At 18.2% G+C, this 26,484-nt stretch overlaps 8 protein-coding genes across 8 annotated transcripts; 4 read left to right on the plus strand and 4 right to left on the minus strand.

Moving 5' to 3' along the window:
• Window positions 1–640: 640 nt before the first annotated feature.
• On the minus strand, window positions 641–1,634 carry PF3D7_0300400 (stevor; the record flags this gene model as incomplete). Its single annotated transcript, XM_001351046.1, has 2 exons — window positions 641–1,462; window positions 1,566–1,634. 2 exons carry the CDS (start codon window positions 1,632–1,634, stop codon window positions 641–643), a joined length of 891 nt encoding a protein of 296 aa, XP_001351082.1.
• Window positions 1,635–3,750: 2,116 nt separating this feature from the next.
• PF3D7_0300500 (rifin) lies at window positions 3,751–4,945 on the minus strand (the record flags this gene model as incomplete). Its single annotated transcript, XM_001351047.1, has 2 exons — window positions 3,751–4,761; window positions 4,877–4,945. The coding sequence occupies 2 exons, from the start codon at window positions 4,943–4,945 to the stop codon at window positions 3,751–3,753; spliced, it is 1,080 nt and encodes a 359-aa protein (XP_001351083.1).
• Window positions 4,946–6,667: 1,722 nt separating this feature from the next.
• PF3D7_0300600 (Plasmodium exported protein, unknown function, fragment) lies at window positions 6,668–6,880 on the minus strand (the record flags this gene model as incomplete). Its single annotated transcript, XM_024473138.1, has 1 exon — window positions 6,668–6,880. The coding sequence occupies one exon, from the start codon at window positions 6,878–6,880 to the stop codon at window positions 6,668–6,670; it is 213 nt and encodes a 70-aa protein (XP_024328988.1).
• A 2,925-nt stretch (window positions 6,881–9,805) lies between these two features.
• On the plus strand, window positions 9,806–11,075 carry PF3D7_0300700 (rifin; the record flags this gene model as incomplete). Its single annotated transcript, XM_001351048.2, has 2 exons — window positions 9,806–9,859; window positions 10,023–11,075. The coding sequence occupies 2 exons, from the start codon at window positions 9,806–9,808 to the stop codon at window positions 11,073–11,075; spliced, it is 1,107 nt and encodes a 368-aa protein (XP_001351084.2).
• Window positions 11,076–12,932: 1,857 nt separating this feature from the next.
• On the plus strand, window positions 12,933–14,144 carry PF3D7_0300800 (rifin; the record flags this gene model as incomplete). Its single annotated transcript, XM_001351049.1, has 2 exons — window positions 12,933–12,986; window positions 13,233–14,144. 2 exons carry the CDS (start codon window positions 12,933–12,935, stop codon window positions 14,142–14,144), a joined length of 966 nt encoding a protein of 321 aa, XP_001351085.1.
• A 2,144-nt stretch (window positions 14,145–16,288) lies between these two features.
• PF3D7_0300900 (stevor-like) lies at window positions 16,289–17,043 on the plus strand (the record flags this gene model as incomplete). Its single annotated transcript, XM_001351050.2, has 2 exons — window positions 16,289–16,357; window positions 16,462–17,043. The coding sequence occupies 2 exons, from the start codon at window positions 16,289–16,291 to the stop codon at window positions 17,041–17,043; spliced, it is 651 nt and encodes a 216-aa protein (XP_001351086.2).
• Window positions 17,044–17,820: 777 nt separating this feature from the next.
• Window positions 17,821–20,280, minus strand: PF3D7_0301000 (acyl-CoA synthetase; the record flags this gene model as incomplete). The annotated part of the gene is made up of 1 exon (XM_001351051.1): window positions 17,821–20,280. The coding sequence occupies one exon, from the start codon at window positions 20,278–20,280 to the stop codon at window positions 17,821–17,823; it is 2,460 nt and encodes an 819-aa protein (XP_001351087.1).
• A 4,574-nt stretch (window positions 20,281–24,854) lies between these two features.
• On the plus strand, window positions 24,855–25,835 carry PF3D7_0301100 (Plasmodium exported protein (hyp13), unknown function; the record flags this gene model as incomplete). The annotated part of the gene is made up of 2 exons (XM_001351052.1): window positions 24,855–24,923; window positions 25,134–25,835. The coding sequence occupies 2 exons, from the start codon at window positions 24,855–24,857 to the stop codon at window positions 25,833–25,835; spliced, it is 771 nt and encodes a 256-aa protein (XP_001351088.1).
• Window positions 25,836–26,484: the final 649 nt, after the last annotated feature.

A 26,484-nucleotide genomic window follows, 5' to 3' on the forward strand; every position in this document is an offset into this window, starting at 1 on the left:
AACATATATTTTTATATAAGGTTTGAAATATTCGTTGTGCGAATTATGAAATGAACCTGTACATTTTTCTTAAATAAAGTATAAGAAAAAACAGATAGTAAACATAATATTATAAGATTTAATATATTAAATAATACTATAGTTTTATTAGTTAAAAAACGTTGAAGATTTAGTTTATGTACAATACAAATATGTATATACTATTTTTCAATTATATATACATAAATGATCATTAATAATTATTTAATTAGGAGATTAATTTTTGTATGTTCATTATATAATATTAATTTAATATAAAAATATAATAGGAAAGCATAAAATAAATTTTATATAAATACATCAATAAATAAAAATTATAAAATGAATTATATATTATAATAGTTATTATTTTAACAGAGAAAAATATACATTTGGTTAGAAATGTAATAAAAATAAAATATGTAAATTGATCAACAGATATATTATAACACAATATAATATAAGACTTTTAATACTTTTGTTTATTTATTTATAAATAAATATATATATTTTCTTTAAAAACAAATAATTCTAAAAATATTACTTCTGTAAAAAATAATTATTATAAAATATAATGTATATGCGATTCACAAATTACATAATTCATATATTTAAAAATACATTACTTACATAAATGTTTCTTGCATTCATGTTTCCATGATCTTTTTCTTCTTCTATATAACCATATATATAATATTATAAGTAGAACAGTTAATATAAGCAGAACCAAAGCTGCAATACCACAAGGCAGAAAAATTGCACTAGCAGAAGTTGCACCTGATGCGTAATCAGCAGCACAACCTACTGTACCTAATGCTGTAAGAGCTGAAGACATAGATTTATGATTAAGCATATGAAATATAGATATAGCGTATATACAGTTCTTAGACCCAGCACCCGCGGTAGAAATAGCAGCACCTTTTGCAGCGGTCGTACCTATATATGTTAAGATTACACTACCAAGTGAGCAAAAATATATACCACGGGTACATCTCCCTTTTAAGTGTTTTAAATACTTATCTCTTCCTTTTGTTTTTGCTAACTTCACTCCATTAATATCAGTACATTCAAATGTTGAAGATTTTTCATCAACATTTGGACTCATGCCCGACTTCAACATATCACTTTCGTTACCAAAAATTTCTTCATATGTTTCCAATAATTCTTTTTCTAGCGTTGATATAGGTTCTGCATCATTACCACCTGAATATTTTGTTCCATTTTTTTCTACTACTTCTTTCAATTGTTCATATGGATCATGAGTTTGTTGATATTTTTTGATTGCTTCCTCGTTCATTTTATCAATTATTTCTTTGAGTTCTGGATCATTATGATAATGCGGATTATGGATTTGGGTTTGTGCTAAGAGTCTTGATTTTATCGTTGTTCTTTTGGTGTTGTTTTGAATGAAACTTACATTATAATCATTATTTAGATAATTCTCCTAAAAGAAGAAAAAGAAGATTAATCAATATGTACTGAAAATGTAATAATTGTTTAATTATATATTTACGTTATTGTAATAATAATGCATCTTTTTTACATACATAATGTGGTAATATTAATGTATTTATTAAAAAGGTAAACAATAACATTTTTAGATAATACATCTTCATTTTTAATTCAAAAAACTGTATGTTATATGTCAAATTTTATTAATCTAATTCATAAAAAATGATCTATTTTGTTTTCTGATATATATTTGTGTAATATATTGATAAGCGGAAATTTTGTTGTAATTTTATGATATAATAACATTATAGTTTCATCATAAGTATAATTTAATTTATGAAAATATTCATTTAATATTTAAAAAAAATATATAAATATGATATAAAATAAATAATTTTTTTCATTTTATATTATATTATTTTTATTTTATTTATTTTTTTTTTATTTTTCTTAAAATAATTCTCTCATATATATATATAAGCATTCTCATAAATTAATATTCAAGTATATTTTAACAAATAATATATATATATTATAAATAGTTAATAAATAACAATATATTTTCCTGCAAATACACATATAAATGTGTAGAACAATAGTTGCTATGGGTGTAAACCACTTATATATCATAATATCCCTCATGATTTTTTTTAAAAAATTTTCCTAAAATATATTCTAATATAATTATTATTTTTTAAATAATAACAACTTTTCTTGTAATTAATAAAATATAATATTAATTTTAAAATTAATAAATTTATATACTTTTATATATGTATTTTAATATTTACATTTTTCTTTTTAGTTTATTTCATTTTTGTTGCCTAGTGTTATTCTATTTTAGAAAATACTCTCTATTGTATCTATTATTATATATTATTTAATTATGTTATTTTAATTCATAAATAATAATATATAAATATACATTCATAATTAATAGTATATTTAAAAGAATTATATATACATTAATTATAAACTATAATTTAATAAATTACAAATATAATATTATTACAAGTATATAATTTAAAATATTTATGAAAGTTACCACATACTGATACACTGAATTTTATATTTATTTGTATAAATCTAAATAATATAATTATAATATATTTATAATTTTTATGCTGCAAATCATTAAATATATATATTATATTTATATAATATCAAATATCATATATTATTTGTACAATACATAAGAAATTAATTATACGATTACCTTGTAATAGAAGTATTTTTAAAGAAGTATTTTTAATATATAATCTTATAGTAATTTTATTATTATATAATAAAAACAATAATAATAATAATATTAATAATGTATTAATAATATTATATTAATAGAATAAATAAACTATATATACATTTATTTTTAATATTCTATAAATTATTAATATTCATATATTGTTTTAAATTTCCTATTATATTAATTTATGTATTAAAATAGTATAATATAAAGTATATCATACGAATATGATTATTATAATAGAATCATAATTATAATATATAATATATTTTTACTATTTTATAATAATATTTATTGTACGATTAGATTAATTCATTTTTATTATATTGTCATGTGTTGATAATTCGATATATCGATACATCGTTTTGAAAATTATTTTGTAATTAGTATATTATAAAAAATATATATATATATATATATTTTTTTTTTATTTGTTATTTAATAATACACATATTTTATTTTATTAAAAGGTAAATTTTTAAAAGAAAGAAGATAAAAAATAATTAAATTAACATTTTATATTACACATGACATTGTAATGTAAGGTAATAATAAATATTTATTATATATATTATAAATATAAAAATATAAAAATAAGTGTTATTAATTACAATTATATTTATTTATATTATATAAATATAATTAAATTTTAAATATATAAATATCAGATTAATAATATAATATATTTATTCTATAATATATATCATTACATATTATTTTATATAAATAATTTTAAAAATATATATTTCAAGTTGTTCTTAAAGAGTTTATAATAAATAAAAATTTATATATACTAACAATATATATTTATATAAAATGTTTATTAGAAAAAATATGTATTTTACAATCGTTTCACTAAAAAAAATAAATCAATATAAATTAAATAATTTAATAACAACATAAAAATAAACAAAAATAAAATTAGACAGGAAAAAAAATATAATGTTATAAAAATTCAATTATCATGGTATCCTTGTATTAAAAAATTCAAAATTCACAAAACATTAAATTGAATTTAATATCATGAAACCATATATTTATTCATTTAATAATTTTGTGTATTGGGCTTTTTTCTTCATTTTTTTTTTTCTACGATAACGTAAAATTAAATATATTATCAACATAATTAAAACTATAATTAATATGGCAAGGATTGAGTAACCAATTGCACTGTACAACTGTGTACTTGCAGTTTCTATAGTTTTCTCTTCTGCTGCTTTAATTGTTGCTGTTTCAGTGGCTTTAACAAACTCAGCGGCTGCATTAGCAGGTCCTTCGGCCTTTGACACCATAGTTTCTACAGTTCTTTTTATAACATCTTTAGGTGAAATATAGTGTCCTGTTTTTGATACAACTGAAGTTTGTTGCCACACCGACTGGCAAAAATGAATATCACGGCTAGGATCACCGACAGGGGTGAACCCCTCCTTTAAATAACCAAATTCACATTTCTCAAAATGTTGTTCATAAACAGCTTGAGCAATGCTTGCGACTTTTTTATAAGATGTTGTAGCAAAATAGGATTCCAAATTCTTACCACCTAGAGTTGATATACCCATTTTTTTTAATCCTGAAATAACTAATACCTTACCTGTAGCCTCACCTGCCTTAACACCTGCAGCCGAAATATTAGCAGTACCCTCAGTTATAGCTTTCGCAATAGCGGCATCAAGTGCCGCAGGTTTCCATATATTTATAGCAACCGCACCAAATAATCCAATACTTCCTGCAACACTTCCTAGCCCACATCCACACCTAAGACAACCTTTTTCTATTTTTTCTGCTAAGTTTTTCTCCATTTTATCTTTATGAATAATTTTTTGTATATCTTTGTCACGTTGTTCTTTATATTTTTGTCGTTGTGTTATCATACGTTCTTCGTATTCTTCAAAACGTCGTGATGTTTGTCGTTCGAAAATTTCCTTCACTGAATTGATTTCCTCATCACTATCATAAATTGACGATTCTGTGTCACATTCGCTTAACAATCGTGACGTAGTAGTTCGTGTATGATGTGGTGTGATGGATGGTTTATTTTTATTATGTGCCTATAAAGAAGGTAATTTATAATTCTATATATATTTGTTATAATTATGTATATGGTATATTTACCATACATTATAAAATACTATATATATATATTTATAAATATTTGATTCGTACATAATATGATGTTAACAATATATTTAATGCAAGAGCGAACAATAATATATTAGAGTAGAGCAGTTTCATATTTATTGTGATACTTATATAATTTTATGATTAAAATTATAACTAAAAAAATTCATATATAAAATACTTAATTTTGTTTTATTAAAAGAATAACATATTTTTAATCTGAAATATTATTATAGGCTTGTGCTATAATACACAATTATTTTTCCCATTATGTAAATATATTTTTTTATTGCAACCATATTTTTCCCATTTATTCACAACAAAAAAAAAAAAATAAAATAGAAAATAATAAATAGGAAGAAAATAAATAATATAGTAAAATATTTCCATATTTTTTATAAACTGCCATCTTAATTTCTAACAAAACCTAATTTTATATCATACGATAAATTATAATATTAATTTTATTTTAATATATATGTATATAATAAATAAAACTATAGTTACAAATAAATAGTTTTTCGATGTAAATAAAATAAAAATGTGTAGAGAATTAATTTTTAAAGGTATTCAATAAGTATATAAGAATTTATTACAACATATATGAATATATATTACAATATAAAATTGGTATTATTTCAATTTTATAAAACAATTTAAAATAAATATTGTGTATCATAATAAAACAAATAAATATTTTTCAAACTAATAGTAATTGTATTTCTTTTAGGCTTTGTTATTATTTTTTTTTCTTGTTCTAAAAATTGTTGCATGTTATAACTTTCTCTCTAATTTATCTACGTAGTTGCAAAGGATAATATTATTATTTTTATAAAAATATTTGAACTTATTTTAAAAAAATATTAATTATTAAATTATTTAATTATATAATTATCACAAAAAAAATGTTTTTAATATTAATTATTATTAGAAAAGGAAATTTAAAAAAAAAAAAAAAAAAAAAAAAAACACTTAACGAAATGAGAAATTATATATACAATTACACAATATATTGTATTGTTTTATGTAGTGTTTTATCTTATACAAATATATTCTATTTTTAATTATTATATATATATATATATATATATATATATATATATATATATATAGATATATATATATATTTCTTAAAATAATCATAGTATATTACAATTTATCATGCATTAATTGTATTATTACATGTTGCAACAAAATTATTAATTACTATATATTTTAATAATTATATTATTATTATATATTAAATAAGTAACACAATGTTATACATCTTACCAAAAAAAAAAACCGAGTTATTTATTTTTAATTTATACATAATTTATAATTTTAAAAAAAAAATTCTTAATATTTCTAAAAATAAAATTGTTAACTATAATGATGATGATAGTACGTATTAGTACAAAAAAAAAAAAAAAAAAAAATTAATAACTAGAACAAAATAAGTAAGCAAGAACAAAAAAAGAACAACGAAAATAGAAAACATTAAAATATTGCTACAATAGCATGAATCTTATAGGTATATGTTTTTTTTTTATTTTAAAAAAAAACACTTTTTAGCAATATGTGTAATAAATAACCGATGAATGAATTCCATAAATTAATAGATACATTAATACTATTAAAATTTAATTTTGAAATTGTTGAAGAATACTCACGAATAATTATATTTTATAATATATTTTATATTTTTTGTGTTATTAGTTATTACTTTATATACGAACTAATATAAAGCATTTAATAAATATACGTTATATTAAGTTTTTATAAAATAGAGTAATACTATACATATATATATATTTTCCCATATAACAATATAATTGACATTCATATAAATTTAATTTACATATCTAATCTTTGTGTATTTTTTATCCTTTCTGTAAATATTGTCTTATGTTCATTAAATAAATCATTTTTAAATGTATCATAATACTTTATAAAAACATAAATATAATTTTTCATTTCATCAATTGATTTTCCATCTTTATCTAATTTATAAAAATTAAGAGTATGTTCAATGTCTGTAGATGATAGTGCCACTCCAATATCATGCATTGATGTATACAATGTAGATTATTTAATATTTCAACATATACATTTTTTACCCCCTAAAATGATGATAACATTGATATTTATAAGTAAATAATCTTTTATATAATATGATAAATTCCTTCATCCTTTTTTTCACTTTTACCATATATGATTATACTCTGAAGAAAAAAAAAAAATATAATTAATATAAAAAGTAAAATGAATGTCGTATTAATATATAATAATTTATGTATTCAAATAAAATACAAAAAATATATAGATAATATACATATGTGTTATGTACAAAAATTGATACTACAAATATTAATATGATTATTATATATTATTTCATAGAAATAAGTTATATTTTAAATAAAAATTAAAGTGTATCTAATAACCATCACAACTAAATAACTATTATTATGCTATGAATTTCGTTTTACATATTTTATATAATTTTTATTTACATAATACATATATATATATATATATATATGTGCGTTATTATATATATATATATATATATATATATTACGATAAAATCATAAAAAAATATAACAAAAAATATTTTAGAAACATCCATTTATATCTTTTATGGTTAGTATTATTTATACCTTCCTGTTTTATTTATTCACGTTTTATAAAATTGACGTATTGTTAATAAGTAGTTGTATATTATGAATTATAAGGTAATATAATTGCTATAATTATAATAACCATTATCATAATACTTATCATCGTTTTATTATCACAGTTTTAACTTCATATAAAATTTGCAAACGAATTTTCATTTAGATATATAAAATAAGCCAATTATATTATTTTATTGTCTTATTATTTGATACATTTTACTATACATATATATAGATTAATAATTAACTATATCATATCAATAAACATGTATAATATGAATGGTGCTACCACCATGTTAACAAAGCATGCATCTCTATAGTTTTATATTGTCATGACTATATAAAAGATTTCAATGCAATTATAAATTATTTTTAATTGTGATATAAATTTTTTTATATTTTTGTAAAATATATATTCAATAGGTAATAGACAGGCATTTCGATATTTATGTTTCGTTAAAATTGTTATTTTGTTTTTTTAATAATATACATATATATATTCTATAATTTATGAGAACACATTAAAAGATAAAAATAAAATGATTATATTTTAAAATAAGTTCACGCTAAATATATGGCACCATTTATCATTGGTATAATATGGAATTTTTATATACTTAAGTATTTGTCATTACCATTATTATTATGTATATGTAAAATTTAGATAAATGTATAAATTAATTGGACGAACAATAGTTTATATATTAAGGCGATGAATATTTATTATTATAATAATAAAAACAAATATTTAAATTAGAACATAGAGTATATATGTATATATATATATATATACTTCTTTATAATTGTTATAGAACTATATCTAATCATAATATATTATTACATTAATAATCAATAATATACATATATGTAATTATCCCATACTATCTATAAATAAAATTGAAATTAGGATGTGTTAACACAATTATTAATTCACAAAATGTAAAGATGTGTTGTTTATTATATATAATGTTACAGAAGGATCTGTTCTCATATGAACCAATATAATTTCTTTCTGTCATTATTTATAATATATTTTTTACATTATATATTTGATATGTTGTGTTGTGCTTTTTATTTTATTATTTTTTTTTTTTATTTTAAATTATACATACTATTATTATTATAGGAAATAACTACCATTTTAGAAAAAATATGCAAATATAATATATATATATATATATATATTAGTAATTGAACATAACAGAAATATACTTTTTTTTTATCGTATTTATTATATTATATAAAGTCGTATATTTCTTTTCAATATATATATAATAATAATAATTAACATAATTCTTTTTTATTTAAATATATATAGATATATTGTTACAACTAGTAATCCTACATTTATTATATCAATAAATTCCAAAATAATATATCTACCATTTTAATATTTAATATAATACATATATATTATAAAAACATTACAATAATTTCTATATTATGAATAGAATATATTTGTATAAAGTACAACACTACATAAAACTATACAATAGTATTTTATTATATTAATACTTCCTCTTTTTTAAAATTTATTTTTAATATTATATATAAATATATATTTTTTTAATAGAATATAATTTTAAAAATATACATATATATTTATATGTATATAATTTTAGATACATTAGAGAGAAAGGTATAACATACAACAATATTTAGAACAAACTAAATAAAAAAAAATATATAAATACTTTATTAAAATATATTTGTTTTAATTACTTTTAAAATACATATATTGTTCGTTTTACATTTAATAACACATGTTATGATATAAAATGATTCTTATGTAATAGCAATATTGTGAACATACATGTTACAATATCAATTTCACTTATATGTTCATCACCATTCTAAATTATATGTGGTATACACGTTCAACAACTATTAATTTACACATATGTTTATATTTTAAAACAAAAAAAAAAATATAAGTTCTATTGTTACTATATCGTTACATGTTTTTGAAAAATATATAAAAACATTTTAATTGTAATATATCGTATGACATAAAATTAAATTTTATTAAAAATTAAAATTCAAAATTTTAGAAAATCTAATATATTTTGATATATTATATTTTTAATTTTAATTTTTTTTCTTTTTTTTTTTTTTTTTTTAGTGTTTTATATAAAAAGGCAAATATGGTTCCACTGTGAATAAAAATATATTTGTATAATGGAAAGTTAATTTGGTATATTATAAAAAATATAATAATATTTTAGGTTAAACATATTTAATTTATTTATAAAATAAAATATTCTATGTGATTTTGTTATAATTTTAATCATAAAATAATATGCGTATCACAATAAAGATGAAGGTCCATTATATTAATATTTTATTGTTGGCGCTTTCATTAAATATATTGGTAACTTTATATCATATATTAATCATATATTTATAAATATATATATATATATTTAGTAATTTATTATTTATGTAAATAAACAATATACCTAATTATAACAATTATATAAAAGAGTAAACAAAGCAACTAATTATAACATACATATATATCCATATTTTTACAGGCGAATACCCACCAAAAACCATCCAGCACACCACGTCATATACAAACTACCAGATTATTATGCGAGTGCGAATTATATATGCACAATTATGACAATGATCCTGAAATGAAAAGGGTGATGCAACAATTTCATGATCGTACAACACAAAGGTTTCAAGAATACGATGAAAGGTTACAAGAAAAACGACAAGTATGTAAAGATACATGTGATAAGGAAATCGAAAAAATTATTCTAAAAGATAAAATTGAAAAAGAATTAAACGAAAAGTTCGCGACATTACAAACTGATATACATAGTGATGCCATTCCAACATGTATTTGCAAAACGTCGATGGCGGACAAAGTGGAAAAAACATGTTTGAAATGTACACAAAATTTGGGAGGAATTGTTGCACCTTCTTCAGGAGTATTAGCAGGAATTGCTGAAGGTGCGCTATATGCGTGGAAACCTAATGCACTTCAGACCGCAATTGAAGCAGCTCTAAAAGCAGCTGCTGATGATATTTTGGTTGGAGGTATTGAGGCAGGTAAGAAAGTAGTTATTGGAGGATTAGATGCATTGGAAATAGAGAAATTAGGTATAGGATCATGGGAACCCTATTTTACTGAAGGTTATTGTATTAATGTCAAAAGTCTTGCTAGTATTATTTATGAAAAACGTCAGACGTTGTGTGGGGCGACAAAGAGCACTCTTGATAAGGCTACCTGCGAACAAATTGGTATTAGTATAGGTACAATGCAACATGATGGTACATATGGCGCTCCTGGCACAACTCCTATAGAAACGGTGTTAAATGGAATTGTTGAAGGAACCAAAGAGGCTGCTGATGTAGCTGCTGAGGCTGCTAGAGAAAGCGCTACTAATGCAATAAAAGTCCAAGAGACTCGTTTGTTAGAAGCTGGATTTAACAGTTCCATTAGTTCTATAAATGCTTCTATTATTGCAATAGTCGTCATAATTTTAATTATGGTGATAATATATTTCATTTTACGTTATCGCAGAAAAAAGAAATTGAAGAAAAAACTCCAATATATAAAATTATTAGAAGAATAGATATGATTACCTTATCTTATTCTTGGTGGTTACTTTTATGTATATATTAAAGCTAGTATAATATAAAATATTTTTTATTATTATTTTTAATAATTATATTTTTCTTATATTTATTACATTTATATATATAATTTATTTTGTTACCATCCTATTTATTTATTATTTATTGATTATTATGCTTGTTTTAAAAAACCTTTTTACCTTAATTAATAATGTATTTGTTAATTTATTTTAAATATTATATATATATATTTATATCAATTTTTTTTTAGAATATAATATGACATATATTTATTAAATTCTTTATATCTGTTGTTATATAAAGGAGTACATAATAACACAAATATAAAATATATAATATTATGATTTATAATTGTTCGTGAATATCCATGAACAATTTCAAAATTGAATTTTAATAGAATCAGTGTATCTATTCATATATGAAATTCATCCATCGGATATTTATTAAACATAATGTTAAAAAATATTTTTTTCTAAAATAAAGAAAAATATATATACGTATAAGGTTCATGATAATATAACAGTATTTTAATATTTTATATTTTCGTTGTTTTTTTTTCTTCTTGTTTATTCATTTTGTTCTAGTTATCAATTTTGCTTTTTTTTTTCCTAATCATACGTACTATGAACATTAATATAGGAAATAACTTCATTTTGAAAATTATTAAGAATTTTTTTTTTAACGTTTCTAATTACGTATAAATTAAAAATAAATCATTCCTTGTTTTTTCGTAATATGTATAACATCGTGTTATTTGTTTAATGTATAATAATATATTTATTAAAATATATGGTAGTTAATTATTTTGTTACAACATATAATAAAATTAATGTATGATAAGTTGTGAAATAGTATAACTACTATTTTAAGAATTATATATAATAATACACCTTATGAATATAATATATTTGAATAACATAATACAATAAAATGTATTATGTAATAGTATGTATAATTTCTTATTTTGTTAATTGTTTTTTTTTTTAATAATAATAAATATTAATATTTTTTGCGATAATTATATAATTTAATACTTCAATGATAAATGAACGTTTTAAATTATTTGTAATATTTTTATAAAAATAATAATATTAAACTTAGTAATAATATAGATAAATTAGAGGGAATTTTATAACATACAACAAATTTTAGAACAAAACAAATAACATATTATATCGAAATTGATTTATTAATATATATATATATATATATATATATCATTATTTTAGAAAGATTTTATATCATTTATTATGACAAACAATGTTTGTTGTTAATTTTTTTTTATAAATTCAATATAACGAACATATATATTAGAATAACTATATCATATATATTTCATATGTATGTTTTAAAATGTTATTATATATATATGTTATATACAATTTCCAAAAGTATGGTTTTACACATTTGTAAATAATTTACAACACAAAAATACGCTGTATTATTACTATGTAACGTGTTATTAAAAAATATGAAAAAAATAAAAAAAATTACCATTATAATTTATTGTTACATAAAATTAAATTTCATTAAAAATTAAAAAAAAAAATTATAAAAAATGTAAAATGTTTTGATAATTTTTTTTAATATTAATTGTTTTACATTTTTTTTTTTTTTTTTTTTTTTTTGTAATAAATAAAAGTGCGTATATGGTTCCACTATAAAAAAAATATATATTTTTATAATGGCAGTCAATCAATTATATTAAATAAATTATAATTATATTTTAGGTTAAACATATTTAATTTATTTACAAAATAAAATAAGGTACTATATATCAATTATTTTTTTTATAATTTTAATTATAATTATTATAAATATAACAATAGAAAGAAATGAAAATCCATTATATTAATATATTATTGTTTGCGCTTCCATTAAATATATTGGTAACATTATGTGATAAATGAGTAATATATTCATAGATATAATTATAATATATATATTTATTATGATACCATATATATATATATATATATATATATATATATATATATATATATATATATATAATTATTAAATCTTTATATCCATGTAACTTATATATGTAGCCAAAATATACATATTTATTAAAAATATATAAAATAATAAACAACAAATTATAATATATACCTATATCTATTATTTTATAATAGGTAAATAATCAAAGGAATCATAACAACAGCACATATCATACATCAAATACAAAAACAATAAAATCACATAGATCATTATGCGAATGTAAATTGTACGCACAATCTAATTATGAAAACGACCAAGAAATGAAAGATGTGATAAAAGAATTTAATGATCGTACCGCACAACGTTTTGAAGAATACAATGAACGTATGCAAGTTAAAAAAAACCAATGTAAAGAACAATGTGACAAAGAAATTCAACAAATTATTTTAAAAGACAAAATCGAAAAGGAATTAACAGAAAGGTTTTCAGCATTGGAAACAAAGATAGACACCAATGACATACTCACATGTATTTGCGAAAAATCAGTAGCAGATAAGGTGGAAAAAACATGTGTGAAATGCGGAAGAATATTGGGTACGGCGGTACCTGAATTAAGTTTGATAGGTGGAATTGCCGTATATGCTGCAGCACAATCAGCTACTATGAAAACTTTCATTTCAGAAACTATTGATGTATTAAATAGAATTGGTGGTATGTCTCAGTTATTTGGTGCAAAAATTTCACAATTTGTTACTCCATCAATTTATGGTAAACCGATGACTCTTGTTACAACGATTCTAAGTGAAAAAGAAAAATTGTGCTTATGCGTTGCTAACAAAAAGAAACTTTTATGTGGTGGAATTGAAAGATCATTCGAACAAAATTTACCCGCAAGAATAGCATATGCTGTAAATCAAGGTGTACACACTGCAAATGAAACATGGGCTACGGCAACAACTCCAACAACATTTTTAACTAATCCTTTTGTTGCCTCCAGTATTGCAATAATGATTATAGTAGCAATAGTTCTAATTATTTATTTAATTTTACGTTATAGAAGAAAACAAAAAATAAAGAAAAAAATACAATACATAAAATTATTATAAGAATAAATATGTGGTGTTATAGTATTAATGTTAATTGAATGCAATCTGAATTTTTTTACATAATATACAAGGATTCTATATAAATATATTTTTTTTTAAATAATATATTTATATAACCAGTTTTGTTATATTGTTTTATTCTTATATTTTTAATGAATTATTGAATTTCTATAAAAACAATTTTTAATAAAGATGATAATTTATAATAATTAACTTAAAAAAAAAATAAATTACTTATATTTATATGATTAATATATATAATTATAATATAATAGGTAAATATTTAAGATGATATATATTTATTATATTTCTGTTGTAAAGTATTACATTGTGCAGTATATAAAAGAAAAAATATATTTTGTTAATAATATTAAATGAAAATATTATTTAGAATATAATTATATATAAAATAATTATTAATAAAAAAGGCCATATAAATGTTATAACATAATTTACTTTTTTACTATCCTTATCTTATTCTGTTTATGACATATTATATATATATATATATTAATATCATATGTAATATAAAATACCTTTATAATTTTTTCTTTTTATTTTCCCGTCTAATAAAAAATGTTACTTTCTATTATTACCAATTGAATGGTAACAAAATTATATTATATATATATATATATATATATATATATAATTATTAGATACTAAGGACAAAAAAAAAAGAAATCATAAATACTAAGAAATATGTGTCGACACATTTATAATAATACAATAAAAATGATTGTATATAATATTCCAATAGGTATTACAATAAAATGATAAATATATATTATACAATAATTAAAATTAATTTATTATATATATATATATATATATATATATATATATATATATATATGTGGTTCTCCTATCACTATTCTAATACAAATAATTAAGGTGATAGGAGAAAAAAATCATTTTATAAATATTAATAAGTTATAAACTATATAAATAAATCTATAGTATAATTTTTCTATTTATATATGATTTCTAGTAGTTTATTATTATTATTTTATTTAATTAATAGTAATAAATACTATAACCTTATTTTCATAAAGAATAGTATATGAATATTATTAGTATAACTTAACCATTATATTTCTATTTTTTACATTCCATACATATTATATATATATATATATATAAATTACATTTCATAACATATAAATTATAAATGCAATAAAATCATATTACTTAGAAATATAATAAACAACACAAAAAATGTATATTATTATGGATATCATTATAATATGTTTTAAATTCTATTTAATATACAATTAATAATGATCATATTTTTTCCTTAACTTGAAATAATATTTTTTTATTATATCGTATATAATTCCTTTAAATACATTGTAAAAATTATATTTATTCATATATAATTGTATATATTTATAAATTAACTAAGTAAAATAAAATAATAGATACAATAGAGGGAATATTCTAATATATAAAAACGCTCAGAAACAAATAGGAAATAAATTTAAAAGAAAAATATAAATATTAATATATACATAAAAATTATTTTATTATATTAGTTTTGATGTTAATATTATATATTATTAATTAAAAGAAAATTTGTTCTTAATTCCACAATTATAATTATATTAGAATATATTTTAGGATATTTATTTGATAAAAATTATGAGAGGTATTATGATATATATTAGGTTTACACCTATAACAACTATTGATCTACACATTTATATTTGTATTTGCAGGAAAATATATTGTTATTTATTAGCAATTTATAATATATATATATATATATACATATGTATATAACATTTGTTCAAATTTACATGAATATTAATTTATCAGAATGGTTATACATGTATATAAGAGAATTATAATAAAAAAATTCAAAAAAAAAAAAAATAAAATAAAATAAATAATCTAAAATATAATTTTTTTTTCTATTTATCTTTTTTATCATATTTATTTTTTTTAAAATATTATATGAATATTCTCATAAAATAAATTATACGTATGATGAAAATATAATTTTGCTATATCACAAAATTACAACAAAATTTCCGCTTATCCATATATTATATAAATTATATATTAAAAAATAAAATACGTCATTTGTTATAAATTAGATTAGTATATTTTGAAATATAAAATATAATTTTTTTGAATTAAAAATGAACATATATTACGCTAAAATGTTATTATTTATCTTTTTGATAAATACATTATTATTATCACATTATGTATGTAAAAAAATAAATTATAATTACAATAACATAGATATATAATCAAAAAAAATTATTAGATGTTCTACATATATTCATTCATTAATCTTCTTTTTTTTTAGGAAAACTATATAAATAACCTTTATAATATAAGATTCACACCAAATAACACACAACAAAAAATAACAAAATCAAGATTGTTAACAGAAATCCAAAACCACAACAATACACATTGTAATAATGACCCAGAAAGTAAAGAAATAATTTCAAATATACCACTTTGTAAAAATTATATTGAAAATGAATTAAAAGAAATAAAAATATTAAAAGACCAAATTGTAAACAACAAAATAGAACAATATCGATGGAGGAAAGAGAAATCAATAAACACTGAATCAAATAAACCTTTTCTTCAAGCAAAAATGAAAAAAGACAAAAAACAATTACAATATACTTCGTTAAAAAAAGAAAATTTAAAAACGTATGGAATTATATTAAAAATATTACAAAGAATAAATAACTTTTTCACTGAAATTATAAAGAATATCCCAGAAGTAGAATTAGCAATTGGAAAACATTCTATAAGTAATAGTTACATTGATGTTATAAATAATATTCCAGAGCTAGAATTATCATTAGGAAAATATTTAGACGATAAATTAAGAAAAATACACAACAAATTTTCTAAAAAAAAAAAAAAGTAAAAGGAGGGAATTTTTCTAGGTGTGGAGTGCTACTCATGATTGAATAGAGGAAAAGGCGGTGAAATATAATATTTGAGGATACACTTTTTTTTTTTTTTTTTTTTTTGAATTAGTAGCAACAATGGCAAAAGTATTGAAAGTCATAATTAAAGCAACTTTTCTTGCTCTCCTGATATAAGTTCTTATAATATTAGCTCTTCTAATTATTATATGCACTGTACTACTTATATTCTTTTTATATATTTTTTATATGTTCTTATCAGATTATATAAAAGAAAAAAAGAAATGATATAATTTTTTTATATGAACGGCATTAATATATATATATATATATTATGTCTAATTTGTTTTACACAAAGTATTTACATGTAAACGTTTATTATTTATATGAATATAATTATTCATACTTAATATTCCACTTTTCATGTACCCTATTAATTTTTTTTATACATATATATATGTATTATTTTAAAACAATAATATATACATTATTTAATATAATTATAAAATAAAGATATTATGCATTAAAAAAGAAAGTTAAGGAAACGAATATATAAATTAAAAAAAATAAAAAAATATTTTCAACATAAATAATGTTGAAATCGATATAAAATGTATTTTTTTCTTTTTTTATAATATATCAATACATAATTATATATATATATATTTTTTCCAAATAACAAAACTTCATAAATGTTTATATTTTTTATATAATGCAAATAAAATATTAATAATTATTATAATTATTATAAATATATTATTTTATTTTATTTCAATTTATTTATTCATTTCTTTTTGACTTGGTCCATATGTAGCTCCTAATTTGACCTTTTTATTTTCAACATTTTTTTCATGTTTTCCCATATCGTTTTTGTGTGGTTTTGAATTTGAATCATTTATTAATTTTTTTGAACCTTTTTCTTCTTTTTTTCTGTCATTTTTTTTTTCTTCATCTCTTTTTTCACTAATAACACTAATACCAGTACATCCTTTTAATTTATTTTTATATATTTTTTTAACATCATTAATGAAAAAAGCATAATCTTTAAACACATGGAACCTTTTAACCTTAAATGTTGGAGTAAGGTAATTATTTGTGTCCCAAACTTTTGAAGTTAAATATATGTTATTAATAATATTGTATCTATTTAAATTTGTTTCCTTATAAACTTCTAACATTTTTTCTTTAACATAATCAAGAAAAATATTATTATTTATATTATCATCAGTTAATTTATTTAAATAATTTTTTTCATTAACTCCAGTTATTTCTAACATATTATCATCTTTTAAACAATTGAAAAATAAATTTTTATCAACAGATATTATTGCTAGAGGGCCATCCATAGAATCATCACCATATACAACACAAAAATTTATAAAAAGTACTTCTGAATAAAGATTATTTAACATATCCGTTTCAATATATTCTCCTTGTGATAATTTAACTAATCCTTTTGATCTATCTAAAAATTTTAAAGATCCATTTCTATTAATTTGAACCACATCTCCTGTTATAAAATAACCATCGTGGGTAAAAGCCCTTTTTGTAGACTCCTTTTCTAAGAAATATCCTTTAAATACAGAATCACTCTTAACTAATAATTCTCCTTTAGGTAAAGTATCCTTAGCTTTATAGGTTTCCCATGATCTTACTTTATATTTTGTATTAGCAGCAATAGGTCCTCCTATGCATAAAAAATTTGTGTCTTTTGCGTGATTACCAAAAATACCACCTCCAGTTTCAGTTAATCCATAACCTTGACAATAATTGATATTTAATAAAGTACATAAATCCTGGGCAATATCTGCCGATAATTTTCCACCACCATTTAATATAACTTCTAAATTAGGATTAACCTTCTCTTTTATTTTACTTGAAACATGAAATGTATTTTCAAGAAATTTACCCAACCATCCATTTTTATTAGACTTCCGTAATGACATAACAGTGTTTATAATGAATCTTTTAAAAGGGGATAAATTATTAATTTCTGTCACAATATTAGTATACATTCTACTAAAAACCTTAGGTACTCCTCCCATTATAAAATCTTTCGAATTAAATATATCTTTGGAAAAATAATTAAGATCCTTACTCCATATATTTAGTGTTCCTCCAAACAATATGATGCTATACGCAAATGTTCTTTCAAGTACATGTGATATAGGTAAATAAGATAAATGATATTCAAAACTATATGATTCTCTTACACTATGATTGTATAAGGAATATAATTGATTAAATAAATTTTTGTTGCTCAACATAACACCCTTTGGCTTTCCAGATGTTCCAGAAGTATACACAATTGAAGTAACAAAATCAGGATCCTCATTTATAATATTAAAATTTGTACTTTTCGTCTTTGTCATGTCATCAAATAATATTAGTCTCTTTTCACAATTATGAAATTTTTCTTTTAAAGCATTAAACTTTTCTAATTTATCCTTATCATATTCTATAGGACTCAAACGTATATCCTCCAAATTTTTCGATAAATCACTTCCTTTTTTATTATTTATATTATTTACCTGTCCATTGCTTTTTAAATTCGATTTTTTTTTTTCTTTTTCATTATTTGAATTTATCATACCTTGTTTAGCTACAATATCTAAAATTATAAGATTTTTCAAGTGCGGTAATTCATTTCTACGTGCCATTAAACATTCAACCAGATCTAAATCTAAACATAACCATTCTAATTTTGTCTCATTTAATATATCAACAATTACGTCCATACTGAATTTCGAATGCATCACTAATGTAGTAACACCACTAAGCATAGCACCCAAATCGGCAACTAGCCAATTTATAGAATTACTACCATATATACCTAATAACTTAAATTTTCCATTATTCATTTCTTCGTTATATATTTTTTCTGGAATATTACTTCCCTCATATGTATTCAAAGAATTACTAAAAGATAATACTTTTTTAAAAAAATTTCCATAAGTCATATAATTTTGAGGTTCACCACATTGATGTTCTATTAAGGCTATTTTATTATTATTTAAGGTATGTTTTTCAAAAAACATTCTCACAATATGTTTATATACATATTTTGAACTTTTCCTTTTATGATCCTTCATGCAGTATACACACGATTCATTTTCATTGGTTGCCTTTTCACATATTTCTGAGTACCCTTCATATTCACTAGTAAATTGGCTAACATTTGGTCTTATATAAATTAGATAAATAACAAAAACATAAATAGTAAAAACTTTACCCATTTCAAAAAAATAGCTATATTTATATTAATGCACGAAACAATGTATATATATATATATATATATATATATATATTATATTATCAACCAAATATTCCTTTATGACAAATATAATTATTATTAATATATATAATATGAATGTACCAACAAATTCAAGGTAATATGATTTATCATATGGAATATATACTCAAAAAGTATAACAAAAAAAAGAATATTTTAAAGGTTCAAGTAAAATTTTTTATATTTCTTTCATTTATTTTACAACTTAATATATTATATGAAATATACGTATTTATATATTGTGGTTATATGAAAATATATTCATAATATGCTATTTATAAAAAAAAAAAATTGAATACATTAATTAAAAAATTAAAATTTTTAAAAATTATTATATTATACATATATATATATACATATATGTTATTTATATTTTATTCATTGAAAAAATATTTATTTTTATATTTTATATTTATAAATGCAACCACAGTTTTATTATAAATTAAAATATTATTATTTATAAAATTGTATAGATATATTCTTAAAAAATTCTATATATATAATTATTTTTATATTTTTAATTAATTTTTTTATTTATTAAAAACTAAAATATATGTTACATAAGAATAATTTCAAAAATTTTCTTCGTAATATAGTATATATAAATATATAAATATGTTAATGATTTTTTTTTTTTTAAATAATTATATACATTGAATGAAACAATAATTATATTATTATAATATAAATTTAAATATTTTATATTTTTCACTTTATTATAAATTAAATATTATACATTAATATTAAAAGTTCTTTTTTGTTTTTATTTCATATAGATTAAATCTATTATTTATATAAACCATTAAATAATATATAAACAAAAAAAAAAAAATTAAATAACTTAAAAAAAAAAGGATGCTCATATGAAAAACATATAATTCATATATGATTTACAAATATATATATATATATACATATAATTAAATTTTATGAATGTATTTTAAAATTTTATATTATAATATATTTAAAAAAAAATTATTTTTTTTCATTTATATAATCAATATAAATAATAAATTATTCATAAAAAGAAAAAAAAAAAAATAATTATCTGTATAGAGATTATTAAAATAAAAATTAGTGTCTATATAATTATTAGAATTCAAAATATTTCATATATAATATTATTTCTTCAGATTATGTATATTATTGTAAATAGTTTTAAAAATATTTTTTTCTCTTATATTAGTATTCTTTTCATTTTTTTTATATCATTATGAATTTTAATTGTACATTATTATAGAATGTATTTTATTTATAAAAAAAATTTATGATTTAATTATTCTTAATACAATATAAATATATTTAGTTGCTCCGTACATTTTTATACTCATATTTAATTAATTTTTTTGGTTCATATATAATAGTAATTTCACTCTTTAGAAAAAAAATAAAAGAAACGAAAACACGTAGAGATATAATACTTCAATAAACATACAAACATTATTCTTAATTTTAAAAAATAATTTATATAATATCCCAAATAAAGTATTATTCTATACATAATATGTTAATAGTGTTTATAAACATTTTGATAAATATTAGGAATGAAATGAAGATATAAATATATAGATAAAATAATCATATTTTATATTTTATTTTGCACTTTTTAATATTGATATTAGTAAAAAAAAGAATAAAGAAAAAAAAATTCAAATAATACCTTTATTTATATTAACTTCAAAATGTTTTATAAAGCATTTAATAAGTATATATATTTAATTATAGCATTAATATCTAACTCTATGGTTCCACATATATATATATATATATATATATATATATATTAATCTTTCTTTACCATATATATATTCATACATTTTTACTTTCTGAATATTTTATTTCATATAATAATATACCTTAATATTTAAAATTTTTACTCAATTTTATTTCGAAAAAAAAAAAAGAAAATTTAAATATTCATTAGTAATACAATAATAATGTCAATTGTTTTATTATACATATATTATATGTAATTATAAATATAAAAAAAAAGAGCTATTTTTTTCTGTTCATCTTTCTAATTGTTTTCATATTTTGTTAAAATATACCATGCTTAATTCTCTATCTTGTATGGTTTATTTTCTTTCTAATTTCACCTATTTATTATTATTTTTTATTTTTCTATGTGCTTTTTACAGAATTAAATCATTTTCCCCCATGTTATATATGAAAAAATACAAAAACGTATAAGCATATATGTTTATAAAAAATACAAAATTATACATATCGGCAAATGAATTTTAATTATATATATATACAATTAAGAAAGCAAACATTCTTTTAAAAATTACATATATATATATATATATATATATATATATATATATATATATATGTATATATTATGAAAATGGATAATTAATACTTTAGAGAATAAAATATATTTAACTTCAAATATACACATATTACCAATTAACATTATTATATAATTTGTTTCAAAAATAATAAAATTATATACAATAAAAATTAAAATAAAAACATCTCAATATGTGTAAGCACCAAACGTATATTAAAATGTTACCAGATTTTGTATTTCCTTTATATTTTAATTTTTAATATTTTAACATATGAATATATATATTCTTATTTACTTGTAAATAAATGAATTGAATAAAGTAATATTTTTTTTTACTTTTATATTAAATTCAATCCATAATGAAACATGACTCAGTATAATTTTATATATGGTGATATAAACAAGAAAATGATTTCATTATCACAAAAATCAAAATAAATTCCTTAACAATGAAAACTTATATATATAGTCACTTCAATATAATCTTTTTTACTGTATAAATAATGATAATATATTATATACAATCCATATATATTATAAATATATGTGCTTATATATTATAAATTTTAATAATAGTCTAATACATGCATCGATAACGGAACTCTATATAAATATATTTTAAAAATACTATACGATTATTATACTATAAAAAAAAAAAATTAAAAAAATATATTTTTTTTTTCTTTAATTTTTTTCATTATATATATATATAGAGAGAGAGAGAGACATTTAATAAAAAATTTATTATTATATGGATTTTTAATTCTCACAAATTTTCCGCTTATAAAAAATATATATATATATATATTAAATATATACATATATTAAAATATATTATGTAACGTTTAAAATTAAAATGAGAAAATAAATAGAAAAAAATATAATTTTTTTGTTTTTGACAAAAATAAAAATAATAAATATATAATAATATTTAAATACAATTTAATGCACAGAACTATATTTAATATATTTTTTTTAAGGTGAAATAGGTCCATATAATAATTAATAATCATATATAATATAAATGTTTATATATATATATATATATATATATATATTGTCGCACATTATTCGTTAAAAATAAATGTACATAAATAAACCTTATTATTTAATAATTATATACTATGTTAAATTAATGATCATATATTTTTTTTTTTGGGAATACATAAATTTAATATCACTCCAAAAACTAATAAAAAAAAAAAAAAAAAAAAAAAACATATATATATATATATATATATATATATATATATATACAAATATACATAAGACAAAAAAATAAATATTTTAAAATAAGGATTAAATTTTCAGACTGGTGTTCTTTATTATTTTATAATTAAAAAAGTAAATAATTAATATATAAAAATTTTTTGTACCTTTTTTTTTTTTTTTTCTTTGTGTTAAAAGTAGTACACCAAAAATATGACTTACTAATTAGTTATATAATTATATATATATATAATTTATCATTTTAAGTATTAAAAAAAGCACATTATAACTAAAAATAACAAATAAAAAATAAATTATTATATATATATATAATGTAATATAACATATTTATAATAACATATAGAACCAACTCCATTTAATTACAAATTTTTTTAATTCTCATATTATAAAAATATATAACAACAATATTTTATTTTAAATAATTCTTTTAGTACACACGAATAAGCAGATATATTTATGAATATATTTTTTCATTTTATTATTAAACTCTGAGAAAAAAAAAAAAAAAAAAAAATATATATATTTCTCACGATGTTAATATTCTACATAAGAAATCACTGTATTTTGTATAATATAGAAACTTATATTCTTATAAATAATTTAAATTTATATAAAATTTATTAATATTTTTTCTTTCGTCTTTTACTTTAAAATAAAATAAATTAATACATTCATAAAAGATATTTTTATAATTCTATACATTATTATTCTATGAAAAAATTTTATTATAAATATTTATATGCATTAATAACCTACCAAATAAAACGTATCACCTTCTTATATAAATATATATATGTATATGTATGTATGTATATAATCCAAAAAGTATGTTTTTAAGAAAAATTATAAAAACTATAGTAATAATATTCAAAAACAGAAAACATAGTACTGGTAGTAAAACATAATTTCTATAATATACACATGCTATATTACTATATAAAAATACAAAGAAATATTCTTAAAACATATGTTCCTTAAATAAAATATTAAAATGTCCTTTTCACAAATGAAAATACTTTTAAAAACTATAAAATATATTTTTTTATTAATACTCCATCAAGTAAAGGATTTCACTTATACGCATAATTGTATATTGTTATATATATATATATATTTATATATTTATATTTATTTATTTATTTATTTATATTTTGATTTATATTAATACTTGTAATATAAACAAATTCATATTTATCAATTTATTTATATATTTATTTATATATTTATTTATTTATTTATTTATTTATGATTATGTTCTTTTAATTTTTAGGAAACCCTACACAAATTAAACATAAAGAATAATCCACATATTATAAGCACCAGTATAAGAAATAATAGATCTCTAGCAAAATATGAAAATTTAATATCCAGAGAAAACAAAATATATGAGACAAAATTACGAAATTTGAACAAGAAAATAAATAAAAACAAAAGTGATATGTTACTCTATAATGAAAAATCAGATCAAGAATTAAAATTATATGACATTGAAATAAACAAATACAAAGGAAGTAATAAAAATTATAAATATGAAAATCATTATAGTAATAATGAAATTAAATCATATTATAAAAAAAATTATGTTCATGACAAATATATATTTAATAAAAAAATTAATCCATTTCTTGAAAAAAATAAAATATTCTGCAAACGTTGTATGAAAAAAATCAGCAGATCAATAGATATGTTCAAAACAAATTTTGCATTTAAATTCAGTGAAGCAAATTCACCAATGTCTTTAATAGACACCATAAGTATTGCATCATTTACTTCTTTAATTACATTTCTTTGTGCATTTATTGTTTCTGGAATAGCTATTGGAATATCCTATTTACTTAAATACATTTTTCTAGATATCATTATAATAAATCCAGAAATAATACCAATATTTTTAATACTTCTATTTGCAATTTTTATAGTTGCATATTTAGTAAAATCAAAGAAAAAAGAAAAACAATTGATGGACAGATAATAATGGAAAAAAAATATAATAATACGAAATAGGAAAACTAAAAAAATAAGAAAGTAGATAAATATAAGAATAAAATAATAAGAAAATAAAAAAAAAAAATTAATAGATACAATATAATAATTTATTTTATGAATATGTATATAATAACAATTATTAATTATATATATTAAATTTTAAAATTTTTTAAATAATTTATAAAGAATATAAATATTATATAATGTATTAAATTGTTTTTGTAATACACGCATGATTATTTATCACTTATTTATTATATTTTAAATATTTCATCCTTATTCATTTAATAATCATATATTATATACATTATTCAAAATAAAGAAACATATATATATATATATATATATTAAAATATGCTTACATTATGTAGGACTTATACAATTTCTTAAAAAAAAAAAATAATAATCATTTTTTAATATAATAACAAAATATATCCCTAATATAATATCTCAAGTAATTTTTATTCTAAAATTATATAAAACTAATAAAAACAATAATTTATAAAAAAAAAAAAAAAAAAAATTTATATATATATATATATATATATATATATATATATATATAACAAATATTAAAAAGATACATTTTGATTAAAAAAAAAAAAAAAAAAAAAAAAAAAAAAGAAAAAGAAAAA

Source organism: Plasmodium falciparum, assembly GCF_000002765.6.
Source record: "Plasmodium falciparum 3D7 genome assembly, chromosome: 3".
Lineage (NCBI taxonomy): Eukaryota > Apicomplexa > Aconoidasida > Haemosporida > Plasmodiidae > Plasmodium > Plasmodium falciparum.